General features: G+C 41.1%; 1 protein-coding gene across 1 annotated transcript; it reads left to right on the top strand.

Annotated features, from left to right (window-relative positions):
• Positions 1-1,544: 1,544 nt before the first annotated feature.
• On the top strand, positions 1,545-10,864 carry LOC139559607 (E3 ubiquitin-protein ligase RNF114-like). The gene is made up of 6 exons (XM_071375751.1): positions 1,545-1,857; positions 2,508-2,658; positions 2,820-2,926; positions 5,002-5,116; positions 10,253-10,360; positions 10,466-10,864. The coding sequence occupies exons 1-6, from the start codon at positions 1,721-1,723 to the stop codon at positions 10,529-10,531; spliced, it is 684 nt and encodes a 227-aa protein (XP_071231852.1). The 5' UTR covers positions 1,545-1,720; the 3' UTR covers positions 10,532-10,864.
• The last annotated feature ends 5,312 nt before the right edge of the window (positions 10,865-16,176 follow it).

Raw genomic sequence — 16,176 nt, 5'->3', positions numbered from 1 at the left:
GAGTTGTATGGCATTGAAGCTCGTCTGGAGGTTAGTTAGCACAGTGTCCAAAGAAGGGCCAGAAGTAAACAGAATGGTGTCGTCTGCGTAGAGGTGGATCAGGGAATCACCCGCAGCAAGAGCAACATCATTGATGTATACAGAGAAGAGAGTCGGCCCGAGAATTGAACTCTGTGGCACCCCCATAGAGACTGCCAGAGGTCCGGACAACAGGCCCTCCGATTTGACACACTGAACTCTATCAGAGAAGTAGTTGGTGAACCAGGCGAGGCAGTCATTTGAGAAACCAAGGCTGTTGAGTCTGCCGATAAGAATGTGGTGATTGACAGAGTCGAAAGCCTTGGCCAGGTCGATGAATACGGCTGCACAGTATTGTCTCTTATCGATGGCAGTTATGATATCGTTTAGGACCTTGAGCGTGGCTGAGGTGCACCCATGACCAGCTCGGAAGCCAGCTTACATAGCGGAGAAGGTACGGTGGGGTTCGAAATGGTCGGTGATTTGTTTGTTAACTTGGCTTTCGAAGACCTTAGAAAGGCAGGGTAGGAACTTGTTCTCCACTATAAAAAGCATCTAGACATTATTTCACATTTCTTTTAGACTAACATTTAGTTTTCAACAGTGGATATTTGTATAAACCTTGCTGTCTGTCTCCAACACTTGCTACATTGTTTCAATTTTCAAATTCGATCTCTAGCTGTCCCGTAGAAATGAACATGTAGGAGTTGGGTAGGAGACAGACAGGCAGCGTTTCTCAGCCAGTCGAAATCATTTATCAGATGACATAATTTTTATGGATATATACAAAGACATGTCAATTTACAAAAGGTAAAACGAAACGAAGTGCAGCTAGTTTGCAGTCTTTACAGCTTCCGTGTTTGAAGTGATTGTGTTAGCTGTGTTTTCGGTTAGCTCTCCTGAACTACAGTGTCTTGACAAGAGAGCACATTTTCTATGGCAGGCGAAATTGCGCCTTATTGGCTCATTGTTATGGCTCTATCCAAATAAGTGTCACTAGCAAACAATTTAAACAAATGCAGCTACTGTTGTTATTCTTTTTGACTTGACTGTAAGTTAGCCGTAGTTGGCTAGCTACCAAACAAGGGATACGAATGTTGCCAGGCAGGATGGCAATGGAACATTTAGAACGAACGACTGGGTCGCGTCCATAGATACAGAACAACAAGACTGAACGACTGGGTTGTGTCTCTAGCAACCCTAGATTTGTGTTGGGACTATATTTTGTGGAAGGATGAAATAGTATGAATAAATTAATCAAAATAACGTTAATGAAAATATGTCAATCATTATTTAAATATATTGGTAACCCGTTGTATAAAAGTTATAATTCCCTCGAAGCCGGTGTTTGGAGTATATATTGACAGGGTTTGCTGGCACGACTTCTCTGGACTAACAACACCCGTGCCAATATATCCTGCAAACACTTGCTTCTCCGGCATTACCATTTAAGTACTGTACACACCCGTAGCAAAACAGTTTCGAAAAGGTTTTGCAACGAAAAAAGTTTTGCAACAAAAAGAGAGTTTCTATTGGAGAAATCCAGGAAGGTCCCGCCCTGTTTCGTTCCGTTTGTTTCTCTTTGGTTTCTAGTGAATACACCCCTGTTGAACACAGCTCAAGATGACCAAATCTGTCAAACTTCAACAGCGAAAAAAGCTAAGGATGCCCCTCCTTTTCACCACCCGACAGCGGAGAAGAAATGGCGATGCTAGGATCTTTTAGCTCCGCACAGCAGAATAAAAATATTTCTGGCGGCGACAGGGACGGGACAGAGTTCGTATGTCCGGTTTGTCTCGAGATTTTCGATAGCCCTGTCACAACACAATGTGGACATACGTGAGTATCTTTACACAAATATCTCATTTTGTCTATAAACGTTGCTAGCTAGACATCATCCAAGTTCAAGCTAACGAGCTGTCTGGCGTTAACCAGCAAGATACCTGTGTTGTGAGCTGGCTAGCTAAGGGATTGAACATGTATGTGATCCGGCAAGTTAACTACTGACAGGAAATCATATTTAACTTGCCATTTAATGTTTCCTTTTGGCTTTCAATGTTATATGTTGGTAATATATTTGCAAGTTCATAAATCTATGCTTTACTTTCAGTTTTGTTTACATCAAGAATTGAAGCCCATTTGAATTGTGGCCTTTGTAGTTAAATGATATTAGAAATGCATTCCGTAGATATGTAAAGAACTACAAAGCCCAACGTCCTCAACGGACAGGTCTTTCGTTTGTATCAGGAAGTGAATTTATCAATAAAAACAATTCTACTCGTACCGTCCTCTAATTTCACATTTCACAAAGTAAAGAAAGCAATTGTCAGTGAGGAACATAGTGGTTCAATAATCAGCATCATTGTTTGGTTTTGTCATACCAGACGTCTAACTTTCGTTTTCCTCCTGTAATACGATGGCTATATGTTTGCTTTCATTTTAGCCTATGAATGACTTGCAACATCTCGATCTCCTTTCCCTCCACCCAGGTTTTGTCAAAGTTGTCTGCAGGAGTGCCTGCGGCCCCAGAAGCCAGTGTGTGCCGTTTGTAGGGCAGCACTGGGCCACTGGGCCAAAGCCACTGACCTAGAGGCCCTCATACACACCTCAATGGCGGCCTGCAAGGGCTGTGGAGCACAGGTGTGTGTGTCTAGCAGTTTGTCAGTTTGTAAAACTGTGTGAATAGTCAAAGGAATTAAGAGAAGTGAGTGAACGATCTATTATAAATGTGGATAAGTCTATGTTTTTAAATAAAGTGCACTACCATTAGCATTGATGCCTTGTGTTTTCTCGACTTTCAGGTGGGCCTGTCCCAGATGAGAGGCCACACGGCAGCATGCTCCAAGTACCAGGAGTATATTGAGGAGGGGGTCAGGACCACTGCCCAGACCCAGCCTAACATTATTGGGTGAGAAGTGGAGGGTGGTGGTACAGCAGCTTTGATATGCTGTGCAATTATCCATATATGGTCATAGTGTAATATTCTCTGCCTCTCCGTATGTGTTGATCAACCCATCTTTATAGGTTCTCAACTTTGTAATGGCTCTCAATATCCTAACGTATTTATTGACTGGTGGCTTTGACTTTTGCATAAACGCTGTGATTGGGTTTCATGGGAATGACACAAACCCAGAAGGGATCATGGTTATATACAGTGAGGGGGAAAAGTATTTGATCCCCTGCTGATTTTGTACGTTTGCCCACTGACAAAGAAATGATCAGTCTATAATTTTAATGGTAGGTTTATTTGAACACAGAGACAGAATAACAACAACAAAATCCAGAAAAAGCATGTTAAAAATGTTAGAAATTGATTTGCATTTTAATGAGGGAAATAAGTATTTGACCCCCTCTCAATCAGAAAGATTTCTGGCTCCCAGGTATCTTTTATACAGGTAACGAGCTGAGATTAGGAGCACACTCTTAAAGGGAGTGCTCCTAATCTCAGTTTCTTACCTGTATAAAAGACACCTGTCCACAGAAGCAATCAATCAATCCGATTCCAAACTCTCCACCATGGCCAAGACCAAAGAGCTCTCCAAGGATGTCAGGGACAAGACTGTAGACCTACACAAGGCTGGAATGGGCTACAAGACCATCGCCAAGCAGCTTGGTGAGAAGGTGACAACAGTTGGTGCGATTATTCGCAAATGGAAGAAACACAAAAGAACTACACGGGAGGATCTTGTCAATGATCTCAAGGCAGCTGGTGTAACGGATGTGAAATGGCTAGCTAGTTAGCGGTGGTGCGCGCTAATAGCGTTTCAATCGGTTACTTCACTCGCTTTGAGACCTTGAAGTAGTGGTTCCCCTTGCTCTGCAAGGGCCGCGGCTTTTGTGGAGCGATGGGTAACGATGCTTCGTGGGTGACTGTTGTTAATGTGTGCAGAGGGTCCCTGGTTCGCGCCCGGGTCGGGGCGAGGGGACGGACTAAAGTTAAACTGTTACACTGGGACCATAGTCACCAAGAAAACACGGCGTAACACACTACGCCGTGAAGGACTGAAATCCTGCAGCGCCCGCAAGGTCCCCCTGCTCAAGAAAGCACATATACATTCCCGTCTGAAGTTTGGGCCAATGAACATCTGAATGATTCAGAGGACAACTGGGTGAAAGTGTTGTGGTCAGATGAGACCAAAATGGAGCTCTTTGGCATCAACTCAACTCGCCGTGTTTGGAGGAGGAGGAATGCTGCCTATGACCCCAAGAACACCATCCCCACCGTCAAACATGGAGGTGGAAACATTATGCTTTAGTGGTGTTTTTCTGCTAAGGGGACAGGACAACTTCACCGCATCAAAGGGACGATGGACGGGGCCATGTACCGTCAAATCTTGGGTGAGAACCTCCTTCCCTCAGCCAGGGCATTGAAAATGGGTCGTGGATGGGTATTCCAGCATGACAATGACCCAAAACACACGGCCAAGGCAACAAAGGAGTGGCTCAAGAAGAAGCACATTAAGGTCCTGGAGTGGCCTAGGCAGTCTCCAGACCTTAATCCCATAGAAAATCTGTGGAGGGAGCTGAAGGTTCGAGTTGCCAAACGTCAGCCTCGAAACCTTAATGACTTGTAGAAGATCTGCATAGAGGAGGGGGACAAAATCCCTCCTGAGATGTGTGCAAACCTGATGGCCAACTACAAGAAACGTCAGACCTCTGTGATTGCCAACAAGGGTTTTGCCACCAAGTACTAAGTCATGTTTTGCAGAGGGGTCAAATACTTATTTCCCTCATTAAAATGCAAATCAATATATAACATTTTTGACATGCGTTTTTCGGGATTTTGTTGTTATTCTGTCTCTCACTGTTCAAATAAACCTACCATTAAAATTATAGACTGATAATTTCTTTGTCAGTGGGCAAACGTACAAAATCAGCAGGGGATCAAATACTTTTTTCCCTCACTGTAATACATACAAAAGAGGCACTATCTAAACATATCCAGTGACATGTCCTCATTCCACTTCTCCTCTGTCTCCCCAGCCCTATGCCGAATCGCTTCACTTTCTCATGCCCCTACTGTAACTACCAGAACCTGGACCAGGACGGCCTGGTGGAGCACTGCACTTCCCAGCATGCCCGGGACACGCGCCACGTGGTAAGGGGTCTTCAGTGAAACATGACTCGCCTGCCAATTAGTTTCCCTCAAGCATTTTTCATTCATTGTTTGAAATGTGAGGACAAAGATGGTGTGTTACTGTTAATGCATGCTATGTCTATGACGGCTTGCCTCAGCCAGGAGTGTAACATGAGATGTGGTTGCAGAGAGGGAGAGAAATAAGCATGAGCTTCACAGAAAGTCAAGAGGTGAAATTAAATGGGGATGGCTTGTAAAATCAGGTACTCGGGGCCCTGTGAAAGAGTATATTGCGCTGCTCCACTGTGCTCATCCTTCATTATGTACCTGCCACAGTGTTATGGTCATAGATAGCGGCTTCCAAGAAACACGGAGGAGGGAGGTGGTGGAGGTTGGAGGGCATGAGAATGTCTAGTTCTGTAACAGTATTTCCGTTAGCCGGTAATTGACCCGTCAGTAGGTAGGTGACGGTTTTTGGCTGATAAAATACATCAACTTGTAAAGGTGTCAACTGGTACCGGCCCGTGACCAACTGAGAAGTGTTCAAGTATTTGTATATATTCATGGCATATCATCCCATCTTCAGGGTTAATCATCTTGGGTTGATTCAAACCAGGAACCTGTACAGCCATATACAGTGGTTGATTAAATAGTTCCCCCCCTCATCAATACCCCATAATGACAAAGCTTAAACAGATTTTTTTTTTTTATCTTTGCAAATGCATAAAAGAATCATAAACGGAAATATCACATTTCCGTAAATATTCAGATGCTTTACTCAGTACTTTGTTGAAGCACCTTCGGCAGCGATTACAGCCTCGAGTCTTCTTGGGTGTGACGCTATAAGCTTGGCACACCTGTATTTGGGGAGTTTCTCCCATTCTTCTCTGCAGATCCTCTCAAGCTCTGTCAGGTTGGATGAGGAGCATTGCTGCACAGCTATTTTCAGGTAGCTCCAGAGATGTTCGATCAGGTTCAAGTCCGGGCTCTGGCTTGGCCACTCAAAGACATTCAGAGACTTGTCCCAAAGCCTTGTCTTGGCTGTGTGCTTAGGACCGTTGTCCTGTTGGAAGGTGAACCTTCGCCCCAATCTGAGGTTTTGAGCGCTCTGGAGCGGGTTTTCATCAAGGATCTCGCTGTACTTTTCTCCGTTCATTTGTCTCTCAATCCTGACTAGTCGCCCACTCCCTACCGCTGAAAAACATCCCCACAGCATGATGCTGCCAGCACTATGCTTAGCCTTAGGGATGGTCCAAGGTTTCCTCCAGATGTGACTCTTAGCATTCAGGCCAAAGAGTTCAATCTTGGTTTCGTCAGACCAGATAATTTTTGTTCTTATGGTCTGAGAGTCCTTTAGGTAAACTCCAAGCGGGATGTCTTGTTTCTTTTACTGAGGAGTGGCGTCCGTCTGGCCACTCTATCATAAAGGCCTGATTGTTGGAGTGCTGCAGACATGGTTGTCCTTCTGGAAGGTTCTCCCATCTCCACAGAGCAACTTTGGAACTCTGTCAGAGTGACTATCGAGTTCTTGGTCACCTCCCTGACCACAGCCCTTCACCCCTGATTGCTCAGTTTTTCCGGGCAGCCAAAGTTGTAAAAACATCAAGAATGATCAATGGAAACAGGATGCACCTGAGCTCAGTTTCGGGTCTCATAGCAAAGGGTCAGAATACTTATGTAAATAAGGTAGTTTTGTTTATTTTTAAATAACCTGTTTTCACTTTTTCATTATGGGGTGTTGTGTGTAGATTGATGAGGAAAACTATTAATTTAATGTATTTTAGAATAAGGCTGTAATGTAACAAAATGTGGGGGAAATGAAGGGGTCTGACTACTTTCCGAATGCACTGTATCCAATATAGTCTTATATCAATTTAGCCATTGAACAAATGTTTAATACGATGGCTAAATACACCCACTTCTAACACTAGATAACTAATTAAACATTGCTATAACTTACTCAATACCACTGATTATTTTACCAGACTCCCAACATTTTCCTTTCTTTCTCTGCCACCAAATGTGACCAACCACCTTGATTCGGTCTTATGTAGCAACATTTGAAATGGTATTTTTTACATTGGATAAAAGTAGAGACTCTGAGCTAGAAAATGGTATATCATACACTACAGTTGAGGAACAATGGGAAAGTAAATCTGCTTTGAACATTAATAAACTTTTGATGAACTCACTTTTGAGAAAATGGCCTTTAAATGTTTTGGTACACCTACTGGAGAGCTCTTCTTTGTCGACACCCATTCAGTATCATTCACACCCTTAAGTCTTAGCCCCACCCATCTCTTTAAGGATTCACATGTGAGGTCATGTGCTAAACAAAGTAGTTTAGTAAATGACAAAGTGGTAAGTAGTAGCCTACAATAAGGAAGAACTATATCCTAATCTGACTTCTGTGCTGGTTATGTTGTTCTGGTAAACACACAGTATATCAAATCTAAGTTTGTCACATGCACAGGATACAGAAGGTGTGAACGGTGAAATGGTTGATGTCAAAAACAAAGTGTCCAAATAAAAATATTTTATAAATATTAGATGACGCTTATCTGACACACTTGTCTAAATTGATGGGTCATGTGAAGGAAATCCTATAACCACCCACCAGCCATATCTAGCTAAGTGGATGGGTTACTGTTCTACACATGTTCATGAAATACAATAGATCGCCGTATTCACACCTGGCTAACATGATGGGTCATGTAATCATCTGGCAAAGTGGAGTCTTTTGTTCAGGTAGGTAAACAATGAACCGGCATAATCCCAACTCATACTACTACTACCAATACAAACATTGTCATAGCTTTAGTATTAATCTGCAGGTAGCTAAAGACATCACTTTTCCCCAACTGATCTGTCAATAGCGCCTGCTAAATTCAGTGCATCAATGTTGTTGAGAAAAGAAACACAACTTTTTGTCGTTCTCGATGGCTATTGTGATAACTTTCAAAACGATGTGGTCGAAAGGAAAATAAAGACATACTGACCAGCTCACGTTATAGACAGAAGCAGGCTACATGGCAGACCAATCAGAACTCATCTCCCGGTCTTTTTCCCGTGTCTAAACCAACTAGGCTCGTAATTTAACAATTTTATTTGTATTTACGGATGGAATACAAGTTTGTTATTAAAGCACATGAAAGTTCCCATGTTCCAGAAGGCATTTCTGCACTCTGTGTATTCTGTCACTCAGCTGCTTCAGCACAGGGAAACCCATGTTCATCTTTAATTTTCTGGATTTTTCTAGGTCGCACAGCAAGAAATTTACCAGCAATTTAGAGCAGACTGAAATGTCTTGTGTCGACTTGAGCTAGCAAACATTAGCTAGCTAGGTTAGCTAATAAAACTTGCAGTAATTCAATTGGCTAGCAATAAAGATACTTATATACAAGTCCAGGTGCCTACCCAACAGTTGCTGAAAATATTATTCCACTTCACAGCCGCTTCAAGAAGATATTTACTAAAATAGTCAGCATGAGGTTGGCGCCTGAAACGGATCATTTGAATCTACAGTATGCATACGTTATTACTGTAAAGAAAGTGTTATACAGAGTAATTTTTACAAGAGGCTTCCAATTACAGTTAATACCAGTATTTTCCTATATTTTACCCATAATACGGTGCAATCTACAGAATTTATGTGGGTTTACCTGAAGATGTCATGATTATTTGTGTCAATTGACTGGCCATTGTTTTGTAAACTCTGCCATGACGTGCTGCAACAGTAGGCCTAACAGCAGGAACATCGCTAAAACTGGAAAATACCCCAAAATATAATTTTACGGGGCCCCTTAGTTGTTTATTAACCATTATTTGACAAGGTACAGTATATTGAGAAACACATCTCTTGTACACAAAGGACCCAGGGAAGAGTTGCATGGTAGAGGATAAGAGAAGATATTCAAAAGCTAGGAATAATGAATAGTTTGCCATTTTTATGTATTTTTTTGCTAGAAAAGGTTGGAGACCCCTGCTCTAATCTAATGCCTGGTTGAGTAGCTATCGTAAATGCTAAAAACAGTGCAAATCAAACTAGCTAGCTACTGTACCAAGGCTGAAGGCACAGACAAAAAAATTAAGTGACAGGATAGAGGGAGATGTGCAAGGAGCCAACGTTCACCTGATGGGCTATTATTCCTTTACCTTGCATAGCTCAATAGGCTATGCATCAAAGTAGCCTATTTTGCATTGATAAGCAAATATATTCTCAGCGACTGTTCAAACAATATTGTAGCCTTATTAGAATCCCCCCAAAATGTATTTTCTTTAGAAGGAAGGCTATTTAAATTCCAGGCTATTAGTTAAAAACAGCTACGAGATGTGTGCTTTTTCTCCACGACCAAAACATGACATTCTAATTTTAGCTGATATGGGAGTGAATACATTGAAGTAGCTGATCAGACTTGGATAACTCTAGGTTACACTGGCAAGTAGAACAATAGTTGATCAGACTGGGATAACGCTGTAGGTTACACTGGCAAGTATAACAATATTTAACAGGGCATATTATTTTATTATAAATCGGGCTATTTCGAAATGGGAAGATAATCACTTAAACTTCAAGATTGCTGTCTTGTTTTAGCTTGGCATTAAATAAGCACCCTACATTCAAACAGCATGTTAAACTGGATAATGTATATTACACTGGCAAGTTAAGAATATTATTTAATTCTAATTCAGATTATTTCACGTGGGAAACCTAAATGGCTAGCTTGCTTACTGTTTTTAGCCAGCAAGCTGCTAGCGGAGTATCCTACAGCCAACTGGCAGGCATAAAATGTGGTAATGTAAAACAAACCTAGCATCACTTTCTGTATGTGGCTATTGAGGGGTCTAAGAACACTGTGGAGAGTTATCAGGTTACAAAATGTGCACGTTACTACAAAACATGTGTCTCCACCCCAAAACCAGGCATAGCTCTACGCACCTTTAGCTTTCATGGGACCGCATTCAAAAGGGTTTCTATTGGGATAAGGCCAGTAAAAATCTGTCTGGACATTTGACGGCGTGAGTGTGCATGTTTATTGCTGCTTTAACAGTGTGTGATGTTTTGTCTATTACTGCTTCATGTTACTTGTGAAGGCAAGCTAAAGGCCCATCTGTGTCCACAGATGAACACAGAAGTTATTTTCTGTTGTCTTGCAGGTGTGTCCTGTCTGTGCCTCTATGCCTTGGGGGGACCCCAACTACAGGAGCGCTGACTTCTTCCAGCACCTAAAGATTAGACACACCTTCTCTTATGACACCTTTGTGGTACGTGGGCCTTAAGACACAGTAGTCACAATTCAGTTATTGTTTTCGGGACCTCCTTTAAAAAAAAATCTTATTTATTAATGCCTTGCTTTTCCTTCTCTCCAGGACTACTCCACAGACGAACACACTATGATCCAGGAGGCTCTACAACGCTCCCTCATGGAGAACTGAGGTGGTGTCTGTCTTGAGGAAGGAGGAAAAGGTGGCTTTGAGGGAAAATAGAATTGCACTGCACCATCCTTGAACTGGGCTAGTGGTGTAACCATAGGAGAAAGATTAGTAAGGGTGGGTGGCAACTTCCTGACTGCATAACCAGGAAGCTTTGAGGCCAACCAAGCAACTCCTCTTATCACTTTACAAATTATCATTCAAACATAAATAAAACAATACAAGTTAAACAAACAGCTCATGTGCTTTCTGGTATAGAAGTGGAGTGATGTCCCTGTATCTCTCTCCAAAGAAGTGTTGTACTGTTAGACCGTTCATAAATCTGCTGAATCATAATTATTTGGTCTGTTCATTGTTAGTATTGTCATCTAGGCTTACTCTACCTGAGACTTCCAAAGTTATTTGTTTTCTACTGTTATGACTTGATTCTGCAATAAGAGGTTTAAACCACTAGGTGGCTACCTTTTGCCAACAAAATGCGACGATAACATAGAGGACTCATCTTTCTATCTCTATCTGTGCCATTTTAGAATCTGACAGCATGGGCAGTGCCTTTTTTGAGGCTTCCATTTTGAAAGTAGTCAGTTTTCTTCTTCGCGATTGGCTGATCCCTCCTGATGAATCAGTTGGACATGACTCCAACAGGGTCACCAGGAAGGATTGGCTGATGAAGTTGGAAGTCCCACCCAGTTGACTATATTAAAATGGTGGAAGCCCTTAATGGCACTGCCATGCTAATGCGGCCTTTTGGCCACTAAAGTCCTCTGTCATTCCCTATAGGTGAGACATTGCTCTTCAATGCAAGAAATCATTGTAAAGTGTAAACTGCCAGTAACTATTATTGTGGGAGGAATGCGTGGATAAGATGTGTACTCCAAGATGAATTACTTCTGCTGATGAGAATAGATGTGTTCCCTGTAGATTGACATTGTTTACTCACAGCTGTTTTTATCTTAATACCAAATCATTTCTGGGTAACAATTAAGTACCTTACTGTGATTGTTTTAAATTAAAAGGGTTAAAAAATGGCTTCTTAGCAAAGAGCAATTTCAAGCAAGAATTTTCCTAGGACTGTCGGAGTGTGGAGGGGAAAACTAGCTGGGTTTGGCAGAGAGGATCGAAGGCTCTAACTTATTGGTTTATTAACTAATTTACCGCCTGGTGATGTCACCAGGCAGGCCAAAAGTCCTCCCACCAAAACAGGCTGCAATTTCAGGTGGTCTTTTCAAACCGCTCTTTCACTGAAAGGGCGTTATCATTTTCACAATATTATTCCAAGCTGGAAATATATAAAACATGAAAATCAAGTTTTTGACTGCACTAAGCTAGTGTTTTTGTCTTTTTTCCTGTATACTTCTTGATTTTCTCCAAAGTAGAGACATGGGTCTTGTGTGTGCCTTGGAGACCGCACTTGTGAGAGACTATGCTGGTGGAGGCTCCAGTCTAAGTGTTGGACTTCCATGCATGTGTCAAAGGAGCCCTATTATTTGAATGTGGCATCCCTCTGTGTAACCTCTCATGGTTTCCGATGCGCATGCTACACCCTCTTGCTGGTAGATGACGTTAATTTGAGAATCTAACTTATATAGCGTTGATAAGTTAAGATATTAAATAAGAACCTAATACAGCCAGGCAGTATATATGTTGTTTATAATTGGACAATTGGATTTGATGCACTGCTACGTGCTCCCTGTAGGCTGTAGTTACCCATGTTTGGCCAGAGGAGGGCAGTAGAGCCACACCACCCATCCAACCTTGGAGGCACGGTCTCATTTCCAGAATCTAGAGCAGTGGTCTTCAAATCTAGTCTTGCTATTGTGAGTGCAGGCTTGTGTTCCAGTCCAGCACTTACATACACACACACACACACACATGCTTTGAATAATCAACTAATCATAGTCTTTAATATGGACCACGATAAACTAGATTAGGTGTAGCACTGGGATGAAACAAAAGCCTGCATACCTTGTACTCCATGGTTACACCCTTGCTTTGTCAGAGCTGGGTGGCTTTCAATAGCAGCAAAATATAACATATTTAGAAAAGGGGAGGGCACTAATTTGTTCAATAAGAACATTTTTCTTTTCAAAATGTTTTCTCCTATCTGGTACTCCTGAACATGACCATTTAATATTGATGGTGAACATTTGATTAGGACATTTAGTAAGATTCAGATGGATCACTAAAGAATGGTCTTTATTTGTGAAATTATATTTCCTTAATAAATTATTTGCTCTGCCTTTGTAGAGATACTATATCTTCCACGTTTACAGTGCTTTCAGTTATGAATGGCCAAGGAATAGAGCTGAGCATTTAGTTCTTTTTGAGGTCAGTTTTGGTTCGATTATAGAAAAAAATGATCAGTTTTCGATAATAAAACCCCCCACATTAAATGTACTATGCATTTGTGGGTTGAATGCTGAATAGAATAAAACAATTAAAGTCCCATGATGGTAGTGACTGCCCATTACTGCTTATAATTTATTAACCATTTATTCACGGTTGTATATATTACATTTGTTTTATTTGATTACTTTATTTCATTCTAAGTCATCTCATCTCCATAGAGCTGCTGCCTGACAAAATCAGAATGTTGTTTTTTTCAAAGTAAATAAGGCATACTTTTATGACTGGCTGAATACCAACAATCAATCACATAGATCATGTATTTTCAGGTAGAGATGCCTCATGAACCAACTGCTCTCTATCCCTCTCGCGCATTCTTATATCGCCTCTCTCTGTGTCTGTCCCACATTAACCTAAAGTAGCAGGCATAAAAGAAACAGACAGACCGGACAATGGATTATGATCATTGTAGTCAATTACCACGTGTTCTGTGCTAAAATATGTAGAATATTGGCCTGTTGGAAACTACAACTCCCGACTACATCGCACAGTTCGGGCTTGATCTGATTTATCTCTAGAGAAACTGTGCAATGTGACCTTCAGCTCACAGAAAAAAATTACGAAATGGAATTCAAATTATTGAACCGACATCTGTCAATTAGTTGTTTCAAAAATGAAAAATAATATACATTTCAGATAATCGCACTACCAAGCATGTCAATTTGTTGTTTAAAAAACAAAAAATAATAAATGTATCCGTAGTGTAGTGAATGTGTTGTTTCCATGGGTGCAACTGGTTTTAGAAGTGGGGGGGACATAACCTGGTGGTGATCATCTAAGGCTAATTTCCTGCATTTCTACACAATCTAATATGACCCATGGCCCTTCTAGCCATCTCTAGAACAATAAAACGTACAATCTAATATGACCCATGGCCCTTCTAGCCATCTCTAGAACAATAAAACGTACAATCTAATATGACCCATGGCCCTTCTAGCCATCTCTAGAACAATAAAACGCACAATCTAATATGACCCATGGCCCTTCTAGCCATCTCTAGAACAATAAAACGTACAATCTAATATGACCCATGGCCCTTCTAGCCATCTCTAGAACAATAAAACGTACAATCTAATATGACCCATGGCCCTTCTAGCCATCTCTAGAACAATAAAACGTACAATCTAATATGACCCATGGCCCTTCTAGCCATCTCTAGAACAATAAAACGTACAATCTAATATGACCCATGGCCCTTCTAGCCATCTCTAGAACAATAAAACGTACAATCTAATATGACCCATGGCCCTTCTAGCCATCTCTAGAACAATAAAACGTACAATCTAATATGACCCATGGCCCTTCTAGCCATCTCTAGAACAATAAAACGTACAATCTAATATGACCCATGGCCCTTCTAGCCATCTCTAGAACAATAAAACGTACAATCTAATATGACCCATGGCCCTTCTAGCCATCCCTAGAACAATAAAACGTACAATCTAATATGACCCATGGCCCTTCTAGCCATCTCTAGAACAATAAAACGTACAATCTAATATGACCCATGGCCCTTCTAGCCATCTCTAGAACAATAAAACGTACAATCTAATATGACCCATGGCCCTTCTAGCCATCTCTAGAACAACAAAAAGTACACTCTAATATGAGCCATGGTCCTTCTAGCCATCTCTAGAACAACAAAAAGTACACTCTAATATGACCCATGGCCCTTCTAGCCATCTCTAGAACAACAAAAAGTACACTCTAATATGAGCCATGGTCCTTCTAGCCATCTCTAGAACAACAAAAAGTACAATCTAATATGGCCCTTCTAGCCATCTCTAGAACAACACAAAGTACAATCTAATATGACCCATGGCCCTTCTAGCCATCTCTAGAACAACAAAAAGTACAATCTAATATGGCCCTTCTAGCCATCTCTAGAACAACACAATCTAATATGACCCATGGCCCTTCTAGCCATCTCTAGAACAACACAAAGTACAATCTAATATGACCCATGGCCCTTCTAGCCATCTCTAGAACAACAAAAAGTACAATCTAATATGACCCATGGCCCTTCTAGCCATCCCTAGAACAACAAAAAGTACAATCTAATATGACCCATGGCCCTTCTAGCCATCCCTAGAACAACAAAAAGTACAATCTAATATGACCCATGGCCCTTCTAGCCATCCCTAGAACAACAAAAAGTACAATCTAATATGACCCATGGCCCTTCTAGCCATCTCTAGAACAACAAAAAGTACACTCTAATATGACCCATGGCCCTTCTAGCCATCTCTAGAACAACAAAAAGTACACTCTAATATGAGCCATGGTCCTTCTAGCCATCTCTAGAACAACAAAAAGTACAATCTAATATGGCCCTTCTAGCCATCTCTAGAACAACACAAAGTACAATCTAATATGACCCATGGCCCTTCTAGCCATCTCTAGAACAACAAAAAGTACAATCTAATATGGCCCTTCTAGCCATCTCTAGAACAACACAATCTAATATGACCCATGGCCCTTCTAGCCATCTCTAGAACAACACAAAGTACAATCTAATATGACCCATGGCCCTTCTAGCCATCTCTAGAACAACAAAAAGTACAATCTAATATGACCCATGGCCCTTCTAGCCATCCCTAGAACAACAAAAAGTACAATCTAATATGACCCATGGCCCTTCTAGCCATCCCTAGAACAACAAAAAGTACAATCTAATATGACCCATGGCCCTTCTAGCCATCTCTAGAACAACACAAAGTACAATCTAATATGACCCATGGCCCTTCTAGCCATCACTAGAACAACACAAAGTACAATCTAATATGACCTATGGCCCTTCTAGCCATCTCTAGAACAACACAAAGTACAATCTAATATGACCCATGGCCCTTCTAGCCATCTCTAGAACAACACAAAGTACAATCTAATATGACCCATGGCCCTTCTAGCCATCTCTAGAACAACAAAAAGTACAATCTAATATGACCCATGGCCCTGCTAGCCATCTCTAGAACAACAAAAAGTACAATCTAATATGACCCATGGCCCTTCTAGCCATCTCTAGAACAACAAAAAGCAAAAATGCCCACAGTTATCAAGCTATGTAAAATATCATTATTAAGTATCTTTTAAGTGATTGATAAGACTGAACTAGATCAAAGATAATTCAATAATCAATATTGTTGCGCCTTAAACCAATTGCCTAACAAATTAACTTTTCATAACAATGTACAAAGACTTGTCTTTATTAAAAAATCCTCTATATCAAATTTCAGCCCACC

This window comes from Salvelinus alpinus, chromosome 30 (assembly GCF_045679555.1).
Source record: "Salvelinus alpinus chromosome 30, SLU_Salpinus.1, whole genome shotgun sequence".
Lineage (NCBI taxonomy): Eukaryota > Metazoa > Chordata > Actinopteri > Salmoniformes > Salmonidae > Salvelinus > Salvelinus alpinus.
Note: the sequence above shows the minus strand (reverse complement) of the source record. Positions and strands in the feature narration are given on the sequence as shown.